Raw genomic sequence first — 20,497 nt, 5'->3', positions numbered from 1 at the left:
TACATCAAACATTTACAAGTACATTCTTCAAACTTATACAAACAATGACACTAAAATACTTATGAACTCACCAGCTTTAATGCTGATCTATGCTTTCAAAATAACTTGTATTCTCAGGTCACTAGTAGACAGGTACTGATGACCAGGTTTTGAGAAGACGGAGCTTTCAAGACTTGTCTTTATTTTGATTATTCATTTTTGGTGTCTTATAAACTACAGAACACACTTGTATTAAAATTATACTATTAATGCAATGGATGACGTTGTTGCTTGTTTACTATTATGCATTGTTGTGATACTGTACATGACGTCCTCCGCCCCCGAACGTTTCCGCCGTTCTGGTTTCGGGGTGTGACAGATTGGTATCATAGCATTGTTTATAATGAATTGAGTATATCAACCCATAAAAGATATACAACTATGAACACAACGAGATTAAAATACTCTAACCAAGAGTTTATACTTTTAAATAATAAAATATTTTACCAAAGTATACATACATGCATTCATACTAAAATCAGTGTCACTAGGACAGAACAAAAGTATTACGATTGTTGGACAGCACGAGTAGGCTTGGGGACATATAATCAGATCTGGGAGTGATCGATATAGCCTGATCAACTATATCTTTCCAAGAAGTGATTAGAATGTGCCTAGGAATGGTCGTGATTTTGCAACAAGTCTAAAAACTTACCAACACTACTACAATGAAAACATTAGAACAGAACATAGACTTAAAATACTATAGGAGTATTTTGTGTTACTATAATTACTTATGTGCAAACTAAAAAGATCTTTATTAGTATGTCAATAGTTACTGAGTGGATATGCTAAGGTTATATGTGACTAGGGTGTTATAGACTTAGAATTTGTGATCTTTGCTTTACTTCCTGTTCCTTGTTTGGTTGTGGGCTTAGAGTTAGGGTCACTTATTCAAAGGTCTATCCTGTTTTGGTTACATATGACTGGTATGCACTACGCAAATGTTGGAGTAACTGGTAAAGATCATCTTATAATTATTTTAATTAGTACGTCTATTAATTTCTTTACCCCCATTCTCGCACAGATAACATGGCTGGATTCCATCCCCATGGCGACCCATACTTCCCCAACCAAAATAACGGAGGATGGCTCGATGATGAGCCAGAAGAGAATCATCCAATCCCTTTGGATGATGACTTCGCTGAGAACTTTCCGGAGGATTCTGACTCCAAGCCAGAAGTCAATGACCTACCTCTGGTGGCTCAAAACCCAAATCCTAACCCTCGTCCGGCTTTTCAAGGCCCGACGCCTCTGTATGTGGAAAACTTGGAGACATGGAGCCAAGAACAGGGTCAACCCATTCCATACAATGGAGACCGAAGCTTCTATAACTTGAGCGAGGGAGGCTCAGCGAACAGAATCCTACCTATTTTGGTCCACAGAGTTTCTCGCAATGAGATTCAGGGAAGGACAGCCCTCAACCGAGTCGCGGAAGTTGACGCCAATTCAGGAGTCAATACTGTCCGCATTCTTCGTCTGGAAGATGCTAGTGAGAGAGTTAAAAGAGACAATGAGTCTCTACTGCAAGCACTAGCTGAGACTAGGGCTGAAGTCATAGAGCACCGCGTACGCCAACGAGTGTACGAGCGATGCCTTCTTGACATGTAGCGACAGCTGGCTGACTTAAGAGTTCGCCCAAGGGGTTCCCGTCGCCAGTAGGGAATGCTCTGCTCAAATTTCCTTTTGGCTAAGGATTAGCCTTCTTATCTATGCTCTAAGTAGCACTTCTCCCTGTAATTTCCTGTTATTTTAAGACCTTGAACTTTTGGTAGATAGGTCTTTATTCTGTCAAAATTTTCTTATCTTGGTTTGATGTAAGACCTACTCCTAGGTTATTTTTCCCGAACTTGTTACATCTGTAATACCAGTATTATTGACAGATATCTAATCTCATGGAAATTAATATCCAAAAGCTTTCATCTTTCTAGTACTAGATTTCTATTCACTCATACCTTCATTTGTGTTGTTGGGCTATGGAGAGTTAGTCCATGAGTTACTCTCATCATTCTCTCTATTAAATTCTTATCAATGTCTTCATCTTTGCGATCTTATAGCTACGAGATGCCTCCACGTCGATCAACGAGGCGCGCTACTCCAATAACTCTGAATCAAACTCCACCTCCTCCTCCTCAATACAACTCAGCAGCCATCCAAGCTACTGTGAATGCGGCTGTTATGGCAGCTCTAGCCCAATTCACCTCGACCGGTACTAGTGGGAGTGGTACTAATGTGCCTCCCACTATTGTCGAAGCTCCAGTGCGCTCTAGGGAGTGCTCGTATAAGCACTTCACCAGCTGCAAACCCAGGGCCTTCAATGGAACTGGCGAAATCATTGCCCTCTCGCAATGGTTCGAGAAAACGGAGTCGATCTTTGAGATCTGCTCCTGTCCGGAAGGGAGCAAGTTAAATTTGCTGTCTGCACCTTCGCGGATCGAGCCCTAACGTGGTGGAATAGCCATGTCAAGTCACTATCTCTTATAGTGGCAAATACTATCGGCTAGGAAGCTCTGAAGGAGCTCATGATCGAAGAGTACTGCCCAAGGGGCGAAGTTCAGAAGTTGGAGCAGGAGCTCTGGAGCCTAACCATGAAGGGCTCCAACATAGTCTCCTACACTGCCAGATTCAGCGATCTGGTAGCACTATGTCCGGGAATGGTCCCTTCTGAAGCAAAGAAGGTGGAGAGGTATATCTGGGGGCTAGTGCCTCCATTTCAGGGGAATGTACTAGCTTCAAACCCCGCTACCTTCGATAGTGCCAAGCGATTGGCACAACGACTCATTGACCATGGGGTCCGTACCCCGTCAACGACAACAACCCTAGCCATCTCAGAACCCTCCAAAGCCGCTGATAACAAGTGGAAATTTTGGGATGACAAGAAGAAGAAAGCTACCAAAAAGCAGCAGGTCGTAGCGGTTCATGCTGCGATAGCACCTGCCGCTGCTGCACCGGTAAAGCAGTGCGCTGGAAACTTGCCGAAGTGCAACAAATGCAGCTTCCACCACAATGGACCCTGCCGGGAAATGCAGTGCTCTAACTGCAACAGGAAGGGGCACACTGCCCGTTTCTGCAAGGCTCCGGCAAGGCCAGTCACTCAAGTCCCCGGCGCTGGTGTGGGCCAGGCTTGCTACGGTTGTGGCGAGGTGGGCCACTACAAAAGGAACTGCCTGAAGGCAGGGAATGCCGGTGGAGTGGGACGAGTTTTGGATATAGGCCACGAGGAAGCAGTTGCCGACCCCACAGTGGTCACGGGTACGTTTCTCCTCGATAACTCTTATGCATGCATTCTGTTTGATAGTGGAGCGGAGAGGAGTTTCGTGAACCAGAAATTTGCTCACTTGCTTAAACATAAATCTCATGCACTTAAAGAACCGTTCACTGTAGATATGGCTAACGGAAAGACAGAGAGTACTAGGTGCATATACATAGGATGTACACTAACACTAGATAGCCATTCATTTCCAATCGACCTCATGCTGGTCTCAATTAAAAGTTCCGATGTCATAATCGGCATGGATTGGTTGAGTTCTCATCATGCCGACATTATGTGTTACAAAAAGGTTGTTCGCCTTAATCTGCCGTCTAGCGAAACTCTAGTTATCTACGGCGACAAACCCGGCACGAACCTTCGTATCATCTCGAGCATTCAAGCCCAGAAATTCTTGCGAAAGGAATGTCGCGCATTCCTTGCTCATGTTGTCGATGTGAGCCAAGAGTCAAAAGACATAAATAACATTCTAGTAGTATGCGATTTTCCCGACATCTTTCCAGAAGAACTCCCAGGATTACCTCTGCAACGTCAAGTCGATTTCAGAATCGACTTAGTTCCAGGGGCTACCCCAGTAGCCAAATCGCCCTATCGTCTAGCACTAGCCGAGATGCAGGAACTATCTAGTCAACTTAACGAACTGCTCAGCAAGGGCTTCATTAGGCCAAGCTTCTCACCCTGGGGAGCACCGGTCTTATTCGTCAACAAGAAAGACGGATCGTTCCGTATGTGCATCGACTACAGGGAACTTAACAAACTAATCGTCAAAAATCGTTACCCTTGTTGGGTTTTGAGCATTCTAACACTCTTATGGTGTACATGCAACCCTATAAACCTTGGATCTCTGTTTTCTCTATTATACATGCAAATATTAACTATTCCAAGGTTTCATCCTAACTAGCATATTATGAAGCATTATACTACAAAGTTCTAGTTAGATGACATACCTTTTGATGTAGCTTGATGTCTTCAAGCTTTAAGAGCTTAGCCCCAATAGTGTGGAAGCCTCAAATGGAATCACAAATCACCAAAACACCTTGGAAGAACTTGAGAGAATATGTATGCACACTAAAATCGGCCCACTCTTATTTTCACACACTTGTGTCAATTTTGTGAGCCAAGGACCCCTTTATATATTATGGAGGATTAGGGTTACATCCATGTAAAACCTAATACCCATGACCTTTAATTTACATAGGATCCATGGGTTAAAAGCTCCATGGATCATCCATGAAAGCTTAGCCCAACCTAAATGAACTTGGCCCATTCCATATATATAAGAGTCCATATTTAATTAGTTCTTTTTGATCACTTAATTAATTCTAAATTAATTCTTGATCAATACTAATTAAATAATATGATTCCATATTAATATATTAGAACTTATAATATATTAATATAAATCATAAATATACTATTCTCAAAAGACTATCCATATAAATTGTGTCGGTGAAGTGCAACCCAAATGGACCATGCCGGGTCGGGTCAAGTACATACCAAATATAGTTATGGACTTAGACATTAATCCAACAGTCTCCCACTTGGATAAGTCTAAAACTATTATTGAGTATGACTTCAAAACCTAACTGGCAATCGTAGCTCTTAAAGCCGCTGTCGAACTCTGACCTTGTCAATGACTTGTCCATTAGATAAGGGATCATATATTCCTCCATTCGAGATATCATATGGACTGAGACATGGATTATAATCATTCTCTCTGTCCATTTGTTGTTTCCCGATTTTCGATTTATGATGACTGACTGATTGAACAAATCAAATCAGTCCTGGCTTGGCCAAGCACTCACATGTGTCATCGCTAAATCATCGAGGGGCCCACATATATCGTTTTTATCCCGAAGGTAAAAGGAATGGATAAACTTCGACTCATATGGCTTGTTCTACTACTTGTTGAATCATACACAAAGGCACGTTTTATAACATCGAGTTACCAATGTGTTTTCGTGCAATCAATGTATAACCAACTCATAGTAACAACTCATATCTCTAGGTTTTAAGAATGCAGTAAGATGACCTTTAGAGGACTAATTGTGATATGATTTCTAAATCATTAAGATGATCACAAACATGATACTAAAGTACTCTCCCATCTTTTCAGATTTGAGAAACTTTTATCTTTCTGCCTAATTTGATTCTTCCCATTCGTTCTGCCATACATTGAGACTTTTCCAATGTTTCAGAATTATACTTAAACTTGTAAGTATAACCATATTTACTAAACTTTAGTAAATCAAATAGTCTTAACGAGCGTTGTGGTGGACATGACCAGTGCACAAGAATGTGTACTCGATCCCTTTAGTCCTTCACTTGACTCACACATCCATGTGAACAAGTAATTAGTCTTGATTTTCCAATGCTTGAAAGTTCTCATTCATCATACTATTCAACTTGCATGATTCCAAGTTTCGGTCCAATTGAAACTTGGGTGATGAGGAACTTTCCTGATTTGGTAAATTTAGACACTACCACAAATGAAAGAATCAAATCCATTTTCCAATATTGCTGTCAGTGGAATCATATAAGCAACAATTTTCCACAAATGCCATTGTAAGGATACTTTAAATAAATAAAATTAAACAATTTTCTTTTATTTTAAAACTTTACGGAAAAACTTATCCTTACAATCCACATGGAAAATTGTTGTTATCTATTCCTTAGCAATATATCATAACTTCTTAAGCAACTGCTAAAAATTCTGATGCGATCGAAATCCACCTTCGCGATCAGAATCAGCATATACTTCCTTTAAGATTTCTCTCTATTCTTTGATTCTTAAAACATCAACATGTGACCCAGTCACATCATGTAATGAGGATCTCAGAATAGAACTTAACAGAGTTAGATAATGGGCTCTACCTGATGTAGAGTCAAACTTATTGACTTTAACATCCTTAGGTAAATTTGGCAGCTTTGCAATCAACGCCCCTTCCTTTGGCAAAATAAACATATGGACCCTTTGGTAATGGAACTATCTCAGACTTAGCCTTTCTCTTTACCATTTGGTCAACCGGGTTGACTATGGCCAATCCCTTTCCATTGGGAAGAGAATGCTTTTTCTGGATTTCCAGTGTCACCATTGTCACTGTCCATAAAGTTTTTGGGAAGTTGATATTCTAATCAAATTTGCTTTACTATCGTTCCAAATCATTGCTGATTCAGCAGCACCAAGCAAATAGATATGATCATTAAGGTTCATGTCATAGTCTGTTTCATAGTAGTCCCAAAAGAACTCACTATGTGACTTAGAAAGTGATTGAACATCCAACTTTCTCAAGACTTTGACACCCAACTCTCCCGGCTTGTCAATATGTGACTTCATCTCTAAGATGTGATCACACATAGACCTTGCTTGCCATTAGGGCTTGAGTGACCTTAAACTTATGGGTTAGGGAGAATAATTGGAGGAGGTGGAGGAAGAGAAGTATGACTTCCATGAGCCAAACTCGGGAAGTCATATTCATTAGGAAAGCTTGGTTTGGGAAGATCATTGTTGTCTAAACCAGACATCAACAATGGGAGAAATTCACATAAAGTTGATTTAAGTCCTTAATATAACACCCAATATAATATATTAAGGCTAGGACCCAACAAACTATTTTATAACTTGGAAGAGGGATGCCGTAATCCAAGCTATAAAATATTTGAAGGTAGGTGAATGACGATTCACCAATTTCCACCAAGATAAACGAAATGTATTATTAGGTTTTAATTGGTTTTGAAACTCCTAGATTCTTTTGAGATTCATTGAACTTTTCAATGGCATATTTCAATCTCGAGTGTGCCCTTCAGGTTTTGTGACTGGGATGCCGAGGATCACAAAACAAGGTGTGAAGTAACCATGCAAATATACTTGGTACCCTTAATATTTACCCCTCAATCGATGTGCCGGTTAACCACACACGCTCCAACGATACTATGATAAACATTAAGTTACCCTTTGCCTACCTTGTTAAGTCTAGGTTAGTATACCGGTTAACCACACACGCTCCACTAACAGCTTAAACAAAGTGTAAAGTGTAATTTCATGGATTAGCACCTTATTCACATTTTCCTAAGTAACTAAGATTGGGAATTTATAAGTGTTTAGTTACTTAGTATTTATCATTATACTTATAATGAAGGGAGAATTATAGTCCTTGTCCTACCTGTTTGGCTAACGACCCTTCACCGGTCAAGCAAGCGGTGAGTGAGAGTGGACACCCATTAAACTGCCATTTTATAGGCAGTAACCTTATACCCCCCCCTTATAGACCGGCTTCGTGAATGAGGCCTACTAATGGTAAGAAGACTTGCTCTTATACATATAATATATTAAACTTTTAATATTATAATAGTATAAGGGTGTATTTTAGACATTTAAAATACTTTGTGGTTTAATCTATTAATTAAACTAGACTTTTAATTTAATTAAACTCAAACCATATATTTATGGATTAATAATACTCTTTTAATTAAACGCTTTAATTAACTATTAATAAAGTCCATAAGAGTTAATTTGAACTATTCAATAAAACATCATAATTCCAATTATTAAACTCAAAATTAAAACCATTTAATTAATTGTTTAAGTTATGAACCCAAGAGTTTTAGAATTCAATTCTTTTTTTCATAAAAAACTTTTCTCAAATTCCAAAACTTGAGGGCAAGTTTTGTAATTCTTGAAAACCTTTGGATTCTATAACTTATGGAATTAATGGTGTTTTATGATGAAACTTTCCATGTTCCATAACTTAAGAACAAGTTATGGAATTCTTTAAAACATTAACACCAAATTTTATAACTCCATAAAAACTTTGAATCAAATTTTTTTTTTTGAAAAAAAACTTTCATATCCATAACTTATGGAAGTTTCAAAAACCCTTAAGATCACAACTTTTAAAAAAAACTGTTGAGCTTCAAAATTTTATGACAAAATATGTAACTTCTTAAAACATTTAGATCAAACTTTTAAAACTAATAAAATAATCATATCATTTTATCTTTTACTAAATTTAACCTAATTCAACTCATATAACAAATGATTCAAATTTTACAAATAATTCGTTTTTCACAAAACAAATAATTATCTTAAAATTTGACAAACGTCATGTTTTTTTCCTTTTTTTTCCAACTTGAAAATAAAACATTTGCATCAATATAACATAAAACAACCCATGGCTTTGATACCACTGTTGGGTTTTGAGCATTCTAACACTCTTATGGTGTACATGCAACCCTATAAACCTTGGATCTCTGTTTTCTCTATTATACATGCAAATATTAACTATTCCAAGGTTTCATCCTAACTAGCATATTATGAAGCACCTATACTACAAAGTTCTAGTTAGATGACATACCTTTTGATGTAGCTTGATGTCTTCAAGCTTTAAAAGCTTAGCCCCAATAGTGTGGAAGCCTCAAATGGAATCACAAATCACCAAAACACCTTGGAAGAACTTGAGAGAATATGTATGCACACTAAAATCGGTCCACTCTTATTTTCACACACTTGTGTCAATTTTGTGAGCCAAGGACCCCTTTATATATTATGGAGGATTAGGGTTACATCCATGTAAACCCTAATACCCATGACCTTTCATTTACATAGGATCCATGGGTTAAAAGCTCCATGGACCATCCATGAAAGCTTAGCCCAACCTAAATGAACTTGGCCCATTCCATATATATATAAGAGTCCATATTTAATTAGTTCTTTTTGATCACTTAATTAATTCTAAATTAATTCTTGATCAATACTAATTAAATAATATGATTCCATATTAATATATTAGAACTTATAATATATTAATATAAATCATAAATATACTATTCTCAAAAGACTATCCATATAAATTGTGCCGGTGAAGTGCAACCCAAATGGACCATGCCGGGTCGGGTCAAGTACATACCAAATATAGTTATGGACTTAGACATTAATCCAACAACCCTCTGCCTCGCATAGACGATTTGTTCGACCAACTTCAAGGGGTGAACTTCTTTTCAAAGATAGATCTGAGATCCGGGTATCACCAGTTACGAGTGCTTGGGGAGGATGTTCCGAAAACAGCCTTTCGAACACGTTATGGACACTACGAGTTTATAGTGATGCCATTCGGATTGACCAATGCGCCCGCAGTATTCATGGACTTAATGAATAGGATGTGCCGTCCTTACTTGGATCATTTCGTCATCGTCTTCATCGATGACATAATTATCTACTCTCGTAGTAAGGAGGAGCATAGTCAACATCTGCGTTAGGTCTTAGAAACGCTGCGATCAGAGAAGCTTTATGCGAAGTTCTTGAAATGCGAATTTTGGATCCGAAGAGTCGAATTCTTAGGGCACGTGGTTAGCGAAGAGGGAATACACGTGGACCCTTCCAAAATCAAAGCCATTGAGAACTGGTCAGCACCGAAGACGCGTACAGAAATTCGTCAATTTCTAGGCCTCGCTGGCTACTATCGCAGGTTCATTCAGAACTTCTCGCGGATTGCGAAACCTCTTACAACATTGACCAAGAAGGGCGTGGCCTTTGACTGGGAAGAGAAGCAACAGAAAGCGTTCCAAACGCTAAAGCGAGCCTTATGCACCGCACTGATACTAACCCTCCCAGAAGGGATAGAAGACTTCGTGGTCTATTGCGATGCATCCAATCAAGGACTCGGTTGTGTTCTGATGCAACGAGCTAAGGTCATCGCCTATGCCTCAAGACAGCTAAAGACACACGAGGTCAACTACACCACACATGATCTTGAGTTAGGAGCAGTAGTGTTTGCTCTGAAGATCTGGAGACACTACCTGTATGGTACGAAAAGCACTATCTTTACAGACCACAAAAGCCTACAACACATATTCGACCAGAAGGAGCTCAACATGAGACAACGACGGTGGGTCGAGCTACTTAGTGATTACGAATGTGAAATTCGTTATCATCCCGGCAAGGCCAACGTAGTAGCTGACGCCCTGAGTCGGAAAGAATACTCTGGTCGTAGAGTCAAATCATTGACTATGACTATCCATTCACACTTGTCCACACAAATTAAGGAGGCTCAGCTTGAAGCTTTGAAACCTGAAAATGTGGCGGGTGAATCCCTGAGGGGGATGGATAAGAACTTGGTTATCAAGGGTGGCGGAGCTTTATATCTCATGGATCGGATCTGCACACCGAAACACGGTGGTTTCAGAGACTTGGTCATGATAAAAGCACACAACACTTGATATTCCGTCCACCCAGGTTCAGATAAGATGTATCTGGATATTAAAAAGTTATACTGGTGGCCTAACATGAAAGCAGAGATTGCTACCTTCGTGAGCAAATGCCTTACTTGCGCCAAGGTTAAGGTCGAATACCAAAAACCATCCGGTTTACTTCAGCAACCGGAGATACCAGAATGGAAGTGGGAGCGGATCACGATGGACTTCATAACCAAGTTTCCCAAGACAACGGGTGGTCTCGATACCATTTGGGTGATCGTAGACAGGTTAACAAAGTCCGCACACTTCCTGCCTATCAAAGAAACTGACAAGATGGAGAAACTCACTAGAACATACATTAGGGAAATCGTACGGCTGCATGGTGTTCCCATGTCCATTATCTCTGACAGAGATAGTAGATTCACTTCGAGGTTCTGGCAGTCGCTACAAAGTTCCCTAAGAACTAGGCTGGACATGAGTACAGCCTACCATCCGCAAACCGACGGACAAAGTGAGAGGACTATTCAAACTTTAGAAGATATGTTGCGAGCCTACGTGATAGACTTTGGGAAGGCATGGGATACTCATTTACCCCTTGTCGAGTTTTCCTACAACAATAGTTATCACACAAGCATAAAGGCTGCTCCATTTGAAGCCCTCTATGGCCGTAAGTGCAGATCCCCTTTGTGCTGGGCCGAGGTGGGCGACACTCAGTTAGCTAAAGGACGAGTTCCTGACAGCACTCTCACAGGTCCGGAGATCATTCGGGAAACGACAGAGAAGATCGTTCAAATTCGTGAACGATTGAAAGCCTCTAGAGACCGACAGAAAAACTACGCAGACAAGAGAAGGAAACCATTGGAATTCCAGGTGGGCGATCGTGTTCTATTGAAGGTCTCACCCTGGAAGGACTTGATACGCTTCGGAAAGTGTGGAAAGCTAAATCCAAGATACGTAGGGCCTTTCTAGATTCTCGCTAGAATCGGCCTTGTAGCTTACAAACTCAATCTACCTCACGAACTCAGTAACGCACATTCTACCTTCCACGTCTCGAACTTGAAAAAATGTCTGTCCGACGAGACACTTGTAATCCCTCTCGACGAGATCGAGATCAACGAGAGCCTCAACTTCGTGGAAGAACCAGTAGAGATCAAGGACCGAGAGGTCAAGCAAACGAAGCAAAGTCGTATCCCGATAGTGAAGGTTCGCTGGAATGCCAAGCGTGGACCTGAATTCACTTAGGAGCGTGAGGATCAGTTGAAACTGAAATATCCTCATCTTTTTGCTTAGTTATTTGTAATAGCTTAACTGTTTAAACTCTAATTTCGGGACGAAATTCTCTCTAACGGGGGGATGATATGACAACCCAAAATTTCTATCTTGTACAGTTATTCAAATCAATCAAAGCCAGAATTATTTCTGCTATCTTTTAGCATTGTTTAGGGTCTGTTTGAGTGTTCTAAGCATAGTACATTCAAGGATCAGGTGTTAGGAAGTATATGCTTGAGTCCATTATGCACTAGCCAAGCCTTAAACTTCATCATGTGGAGTTTACGGCCACATCACCATGAGTTTACGGCCGTAAACTCAAGGTGGCCGTAAACTCATGCCTTATACATGATGTTCTTCCATTTCTTCCTCATTATTCGCCATGTCAACCTCAAGAACTCGATTTCTCTCTCAAGTATCATAAGGATCTTCATTTTTATCTTCAAAAATGTAAGTGTTTCATCCTTTGTTTTGTTGATACATCTCATTATCTAGTATCACCCTTTGATTTCATCCATTAACTTCATCTTTTGGGTTTGATCTTCAAGATCACGAAGAACACACACTTGTATTTTGGGCCGAAATCAACTCTTTTTGCTTCCATATTGTAAGTATCTCTTTCCTATACTTGTTATCTAGTAGAAACCCTTGATTTGGACCTTGAAAACATCCATTTCCCAAGAACAATAGGAGTTTACGGCCAGGAGCATCTCCCTTGGCCGTAAACCCTTGTTAAAGGTGCGTTTGTTGGCCATAAACTCCCTAAACCTAAGCATTGAACCTAGAACACTTCCTTGATGCTTGAAAGGACTTTAAATCACTTTTTGGCACAAGACTTCATGAGTTTACGGTCGTAAAGTCATAAGGCCGTAAACCCTATGGTCGTAAACTCAAGGGTCGTGAACACCTACCATGGTGTGGCCGTAAACCCCTTAGATGCAACCCTTTGTACTTCTAACACTTCAATCTAAGTATTTCCTAAGTCCTAGGGTGTTTTCCTTACATGATTAGTTGTATAAACACTAATTATATACATATATGTGTCATATATGCTTATTAGGATCCGTTGTGCTCGAGTCTTCACTTGACACTTAGCATCCTACAATCGATCTTACATTCGTATCACTCACTACAGGTGAGTTCATACCCCTTAACTTATCTTTTAAATGATTTTAAATGCTTTTATGTGGGGAATACAAGTAGAACTACTATAGTTATTATATCAATCACATGTGATTAATAACTATTAAACAAATGGATTTTGTTACATTTCAAACTGTGTTATCAAACAAACTGCTTCAAATCATTTTATAAACTCTTTTACATGTTAAATTCTTTCTATTAAACTCTTTTAAACTTATACTTTGTCAAATCATGTCTATATGGATATAGTTATATAAGTAGGATTGAGAGGACTTAGGACTGATAACTCGCCTTATTTCATGTTCCTTGTTTGGTTGTGGACTTAGGGTATCGGTTGTTTGTCCGAAGGTCGTCTGAATCTTAGTTATATATTATGTATATGTATATAGATATAAAAGTTCTTCGTTCAGTTCAATACCTTTGGGTAGAAAAGGTATACAAACATGTTCATTCATACAAACAACATTGCTAGTAAACTATAATAGGTATAGTTTAGGAAGTCACTAATACTATTTCTAGAACAATGAAACATACAAGAGTCAGTTCATACATGAGTCAGTTCAAACATACTATAAAGAGAAACAGATAGAGCATACTATAACGAAAGATAATACTCACTATAAAGAGAAACAAATAGAGCATACTATAACGAGAAACAATACATACTACACACTATACACTAGAGAACATACTACATACTAGACAGAGAGAACATACACAAGAATACTATAACATTAATGTGAGATACTACTTCATGGCACGACAATATACTGCTGCGTCACGTTTTGTACCCAGAGTCTCCTGGAAGGAGAGCGTGAATTTGTGTATAGATCTATACGGGACTGACCCTCCTACACCTTGCTGCTAGCTACAGTGGGACCTGCAGGTCTACGGGTGACGAATGTCATATCATTTCGACGTCTCGAACATCGTGTTATACTAGTCGATCAAGTATGGTTACAATCATATCACATTTTACCTTAATTAACCTAACAAGTTTAAGGTAGTTAGTACATTGGTAGTTACTTAGATAAAGCTACAGTACATATTTATTTTCCCCATTTCATTCACATTGTGATCTTCTCACATAAACGGTAATGAAAACTATATTTTAGTAATGATAGTCATACTTTGGAAAATGCACACTTTTACAAAAGAACAAACATAAAGAACAGTTAGGTCTTGCTAGAAGACTACTTTAGTAGAAAATATAGGATTTTCTAGGAAGTTTACAAACATTTACATCAAATACTTACAAACTTTTACATCAAACATTTACAAGTACATTCTTCAAACTTATACAAACAATGACACTAAAATACTTATGAACTCACCAGTTTTAATGCTGATCTATGCTTTCAAAATAACTTGTATTCTCAGGTCACCAGTAGACAGGTACTGATGACCAGGTTTTGAGAAGACGGAGCTTTCAAGACTTGTCTTTATTTTGATTATTCATTTTTGGTGTCTTATAAACTACAGAAAACACTTGTATTAAAATTATACTATTAATGCAATGGATGATGTTGTTGCTTGTTTACTATTATGCATTGTTGTGATACTGTACATGACGTCCTCCGACCCCAAACGTTTCTGCCGTTCTGGTTTGGGGGTGTGATAGTTTGAGACTAGATTCACAAGATTGTACCTCCAATTCACTCAAACCAAGGCTCTGATACCAACTTGTAACATCCCAGAAGTTTCAACAATTTTAAACATTTCAATACGATCCTATTACAAATAAAAATATTTACAAAAATAGTGTTCTCAAAACATTATTTGAAAATCAGAGCCTCCCAAGATCAATGACAAAAAATCAGGATGTGTACGGTCACGCCTTCGCCTTGCTACGGATCTCTGAAACACCTGAAACCATAAACCAAAAACTGTAAGCACAAAGCTTAGTGAGTTTCCCCCAAAGTACCAACACACAACAAATAACATGTACAACAAACAACATGCATATAGGGCCTTCAGCATGACTGGAAAGCCCCACCGGCCGACAGTCTATCTGGTACGCCCACAGAGCCTTCGGTCTGACTGGAACGCCCCACCAGCCTACAGTCTATCTGGTACACTCACTGAACCTTCAGCATGACTGGTACGCCTCACTGGGCCTTCAGCCTATCTGGAACGTTCTCCGGGCCTTCGGCCTGACTGGTACACCCTACTGGCATTCAGTCTATCCGGGACGCCCTGGGTCTATTGGCCTTCAGCACAAAGTTGGACCGCCTCAACCCAACCACACATACACCGTGTCATCACACACACACACACACACACACACACATATATATATATATATATATATATATATATATATATATATATATATATATATATAACATACAAGCATACAAATAACCACCCAATAACAAGCAGACAGATCCTACAGATCATTAAGCATAGCATCATCCTATCTACCAGGATAACGATCTAACAGATCACTACAATACTCGATCATACTATAATCAGGATAACAATCCAAAGGGCCTACCTTGGTGCCTTTGACCCATAAATACAATGAGGAAAACTCACCTCGCACTGCCAAAACACACATACGATCCCTAGCTACTGGTTGACAGATTCCCCGAACTGTCCATATCAAAACAATACCCAATTATCAATTGGGTTCCAAACCATAACCATAAATCCATACTCGGGGAAAAAGACCATTTTACCCTAACCTAGCTTGGTCCAAGACCAAGGTCCAACTCACAACCAAAGAGGCCCAAAAGCCAAATAACCAACCAAGGCCCAATTATGGCCCAATTTTCCAAATTGGGCCCAAACCCCCATACATGGGTCTTACCCTAAAGCCTAACCAAAATTCCTAGTCCAAGACTCATATGGCCCATTAAAAACTCAAACACCCAAGCCCAAAAAGAAGCCCAACATGAGGCCTAAAAGCCAAAACCCTCATGACTGAGTACACGGGGCGTACTCAGATGTACGCTAAGCGTACATGCAGTTTGGCTTGTACGCTGCGCGTACTCATCCATTAAGCCAAAACACCATTAAGCACTTAATGCTCAAGACTAGGAGTCCAAACCACATATTTACTTCTTAAAGAACGCCTAGAACCATAAAGTCATTGACTTGATAACTATGCATGCCCCAAAAGAACCCAACATCAAAATAATGCATTATACTTTCACCAAATGGACACCATCTCATGCATGGGGGGATTCCAAGCCCTAAAGGAGACAACTTTAAGCATCTAGAACCTCAGAAACACCAAGAGTGGCAACTCATAGCTCCTGGAGGGGTACCAAACCACTAGATCTCATTCTTAGGACCAAATTGAACCAAAAACACATACAAACTAGATCTAAGACAACAATGAACAAGATCAAAGCTTTTTACCTCAAACAAGCTGGAAATGAAGTACATAATCCAGATCCATAAGCTCATCCTTGATTCACAACCTTGCATCAAACTCCATCTTCTTGGAAATGACCCAAAACACCAAAATGCACATCATGAGCTTAAAATTACAACCATGGAGGCTTAGCGGCAATTTCTAGGGTTTTGGGAACTTGGAGGCTGGTATAAGGACTAACCAAAAAGACTTAATGAGATTATATAGGGTACAAATCCAAGAATTAGGGTTTTCACTTTTCCTTCGTACGCCCCGCGTACTCCTCGTACGCCTAGCGTACGAGGTCTCACAAACCCGATCTTACCCTCGCAGTACGCTAAGCGTACTCTGAATTACACTCAATGTAGTGCCCTTCACATTTGTACGCCCTGCGTACTCCCTATGTACGCCCCGCGTACTAGGGTTTCCCCACAAACCCTAACATATTCCGAAGACCATAACTTCTTCGTTATAATTCCGATTCCGACGATCCTTATATCCATAAAAAGGTAACGAGAAGCTCTACACTCAAGGGCGGACCTAGCTAGGTGCCCGGTGTGGCACCGGCAACACCTAGCTTTCGCACACGTAGCAGAAAAAGTTTCGTTTTTTTTAAATTTTTACCTATTGTGCCACTACGTAAAAAAAATCGTGCAACTACTAAAAAAAATTTGTGCAACTACATAAAAAAAATATTGTCACTTTATCGGGAATTACCAAACGAAAAAAAATAATAACGAGCCCAAATGTCCAATGTTTTAATCAATTATTGTCTAATAGTCCAATTGCCCAAAGCCCAAAATAAAACTTAATTGGATAAATTAGCAATTGGGCTAATTGCTTGTAAAAAAGATAGCCCAATCCTAATTAATTTAGTGTGTAATTATCTATTATCGGTACAAGTAAAAAAAACACGATTACAACAATTCGACTACTCGACTTCTGTTCCTCTGCATCCAAAATTACGTCTGATACTTCATACTTCGATGTTCAATCGTTAGGCCTACTGTCGGACTCGTCCTCACAATCCTTCATTGTTGGATCGATCACAATCCTTGATCGATTTCAACAATACTCAATCACTCAATCGATAGACTTCTTTCAATTTCTACTGTTTTGGTTTATTGGTTAACAAAATCCACTTCAAAGTTCAAACTTCAAAGCCCTACAATACAATGAAACAAGTAAGTTTTACTACCAATTCATTTAGATATTTGAAATTGATATGTTTTTTTGAAGTTATTGATTGACTTGGGTGTAGTTGATTTGTTTTATTGAAGTTATATTGTTTGCTTAGGTTATATTGCTATGTTTTTTATTGAATTGATTGTTTGATTAGGTGTAATTGTTATGTTTTTATTGAATTTATTGTTTGATTAGGTGAAAGCAACTTGTTTTATTGAAGTCATTGTTTGATTAGGTGTAATTGTTATGTTTTTATAGGTTAAACTAAGTGTTTTTTTAACAAAAGACAAAGACCTAATCCTAATGAAAGTGGTGAAGAATGTTCCCAAATACCAATCACCAATCAATCAATCTCATCCGTTTCTAATTCTAATGCAACTCCACAAACACCAATCACCAATCAATCAATCCCTTCGGTTTCTAATGCAACTCCACAAACACCATGCTCTAACCAATGTAATGATAATGTTGACTTGAAAGATCTTCCAAAGGACCCGGCGGATAGGCCATTGATTACAAGTTACAAACCAAATATAAGAGATGATGTAAGAAGAGCATATTTGCTTCAAGGACCGTGTCAAGTAAGGGCACATAAGTTTCCTAAAAAAAATAGGTGATAGATTTAGAAGATTCGTTCCTTCATGGTTTGATGACTTTGATTGGTTGGAATATAGTGTGAAAAAGAATAGTGCATATTGTTTATATTGTTATTTGTGTGGGGACCTCATGGGACAAAAGGGAGGGAGAGATGCATTTGTTTCCCAAGGTTTTGATACTTGGAATAAAAAAGATGCATTTCGGACTCATGTGGGTGGTGTTGATAGTTTTCACAACAAAGCAAAAGAAAAGTGTGAGTTTTTAATGAAGGAAAAACAAGCTATTAATGTAGTCTTGAGGAGGCAAACCGAAGCAGTGGACCATAAATATAAAGCTCGATTACGTGTTTCTATTATTGTTGTTAGACTTTTATTGAAAACCGGTTTACCGTTTCGTGGTCATGACGAGTCGGTTAACTCGTAAAATAGAGGGCTTTACTTTGAAGTGTTAAAAGCCATTCGAGAGACTAGTGAAGATATTTTCAACAATACTTTAGAAAATGCTCCTAAAAACAATCAACTAATTTCCCCTAAAATTCAAAAAGAACTTGTGCAATGTTTTGCACAAGAAGTACTTTTGAGTATTCGTGAAGAGATTGGTCAAGATGTTTTTGCTTTACTAGTTGATGAATCTAGTGATGTTTCAAAAAAGGAACAAATGGCTATTGTTTTGCGTTATGTCGATAGTCTTGGCTTTGTGAAAGAAAGATTCATAGGACTAGTGCACGTGAAGGATACATCTTCTTTGACACTCAAAAACGCCATAAATGAAGTCCTTACAAGTAATAAGTTGAGTTTTAGTCAGGTAATTTATTATTTACTTTTTTGTTATTTCAATTTAATTTAATATATATATATATATATATATATATATATATATATATATATATATATATATTAATTGTTTTAAATTTTAATAGATAAGAGGACAAGGTTACGATGGGGCTAGCAATATGCGAGGGGAATTCAATGGTTTGAAAGCTTTGATATTACAAGAGAATGACACGGCTTTTTATGTACATTGCTTTGCACACCAACTTCAATTAGTAGTTGTGGCTATAGCAAAGAAGCATGATGGTGTTAGTGACTTTTTTGAGCAAATTTCGTTGGTGGTTAATGTTGTTTGTGCCTCGTGTAAAAGAAAAGACTTACTACAAGAGCAAGCAAGAGAAAGGGTGAAAAAAGGCTTATGTAATGGTGAACTTGAAACAGGAAGAGGGTTAAATCAAGAGACTACACTTGTTCAAGAGGGAGAAACAAGATGGGGTTCACATTTCAACACACTCACAAGTTTGATGAAGTTGTTTGTGGATGTTCTTGTAGTTTTAGATTTTGTGAAAGAGGAGGGAGGGTCATTGGCAAACCGTCAACAAGCATCTGGAATCTTAGCATATTTTAAATCATATGAGTTCGTGTTTTACTTATATATGATGTATGACATTTTACACCTCACGGGTACATTGTCAAAGCAACTTCAAAGAAAAGATCTATACATTTTAGAAGCGGCTTCGATGGTTAGAGGGACAATGGAGGCATTGCAATCTTTTAGAAACATAGGGTTTGCTAGCATTTTGCCAAAAGTATCCTCTTTTTGTCAAACACACGAAATTGATACTTTAGATATGGAAGAGTTGTATATTGGTGCGAGAAACCGTAGGACTACAAAGACTAATAGGTTTCATTTTGAGGTTGAAATCTTCAACACGGTGGTAGATATGCAACTTACAGAATATCGGGATCGATTAGTGAAACAAGCACCCAATTACTAGAATACATGGGTGCTTTGAGCCCTTGTGATTCATTTGCACAATTTGACAAATCAAAGTTATTGAAGTTGGGTAAGTTATACAAGTATGACTTTGATGATTCATATATGATAGACCTTGAAGGACAACTTGAGATATTTTATCACTCTTGCATCAAAGATGAGCGCTTCACTAGTTTGAAAGGAATTTCCGACCTTTCTCGTTTGATGGTTAGTACGGGGAAGCATCGGTCTTATCCTTTGGTTTATAAGCTTTTAAAGTTGGCTTTGATATTACCCGTAGCGACCGCAAGTGTAGAAAGATGTTTTTCAAAGATGAAGCTCTTGAAGACCGACTTGCGTAACAAAATTGGCGATGAATTTTTGAACGATGCATTGCTTTGTAATGTCGAGACCGATGCACTTGTGAAAGTTGATAATGAAAAAGTAATGGAGCGGTTTCAAAAGATGTCTGCACGAAGAGGACAAATTTAAATTCTAATAGATCGTTGTTATATTATGTTTAACCAAAAAAAAAATTTGTATTAGATGTTTTATATTATGTTTGACCTGATTTTTTTTAATGTTTTATATTATGTTTGACCGGAAAAAAAAAATTGTGCAACCCCTACTATTAATTCCTGCGTCCGCCCCTGTCTACACTTCCATCAACTCGTAATTAAATCAATAACTATAAAATA

At 38.5% G+C, this 20,497-nt stretch overlaps 2 protein-coding genes across 2 annotated transcripts; both read left to right on the top strand.

Moving 5' to 3' along the window:
- Positions 1-18,182: 18,182 nt before the first annotated feature.
- On the top strand, positions 18,183-19,821 carry LOC145163873 (uncharacterized). Its single transcript, XM_079082623.1, has 3 exons — positions 18,183-18,435; positions 18,550-18,857; positions 18,973-19,821. Exons 1-3 carry the CDS (start codon positions 18,183-18,185, stop codon positions 19,819-19,821), a joined length of 1,410 nt encoding a protein of 469 aa, XP_078938749.1.
- A 5-nt stretch (positions 19,822-19,826) lies between these two features.
- Positions 19,827-20,291, top strand: LOC145163872 (uncharacterized). Its single transcript, XM_079082622.1, has one exon. It carries the CDS (start codon positions 19,827-19,829, stop codon positions 20,289-20,291), a length of 465 nt encoding a protein of 154 aa, XP_078938748.1.
- The last annotated feature ends 206 nt before the right edge of the window (positions 20,292-20,497 follow it).

This window comes from Lactuca virosa, chromosome 3 (assembly GCF_052849685.1).
Source record: "Lactuca virosa cultivar CGN04683 chromosome 3, Lactuca_virosa_CGN04683_v6, whole genome shotgun sequence".
NCBI lineage: Eukaryota > Viridiplantae > Streptophyta > Magnoliopsida > Asterales > Asteraceae > Lactuca > Lactuca virosa.
This window is presented reverse-complemented; position numbering and strand designations above follow the sequence as displayed.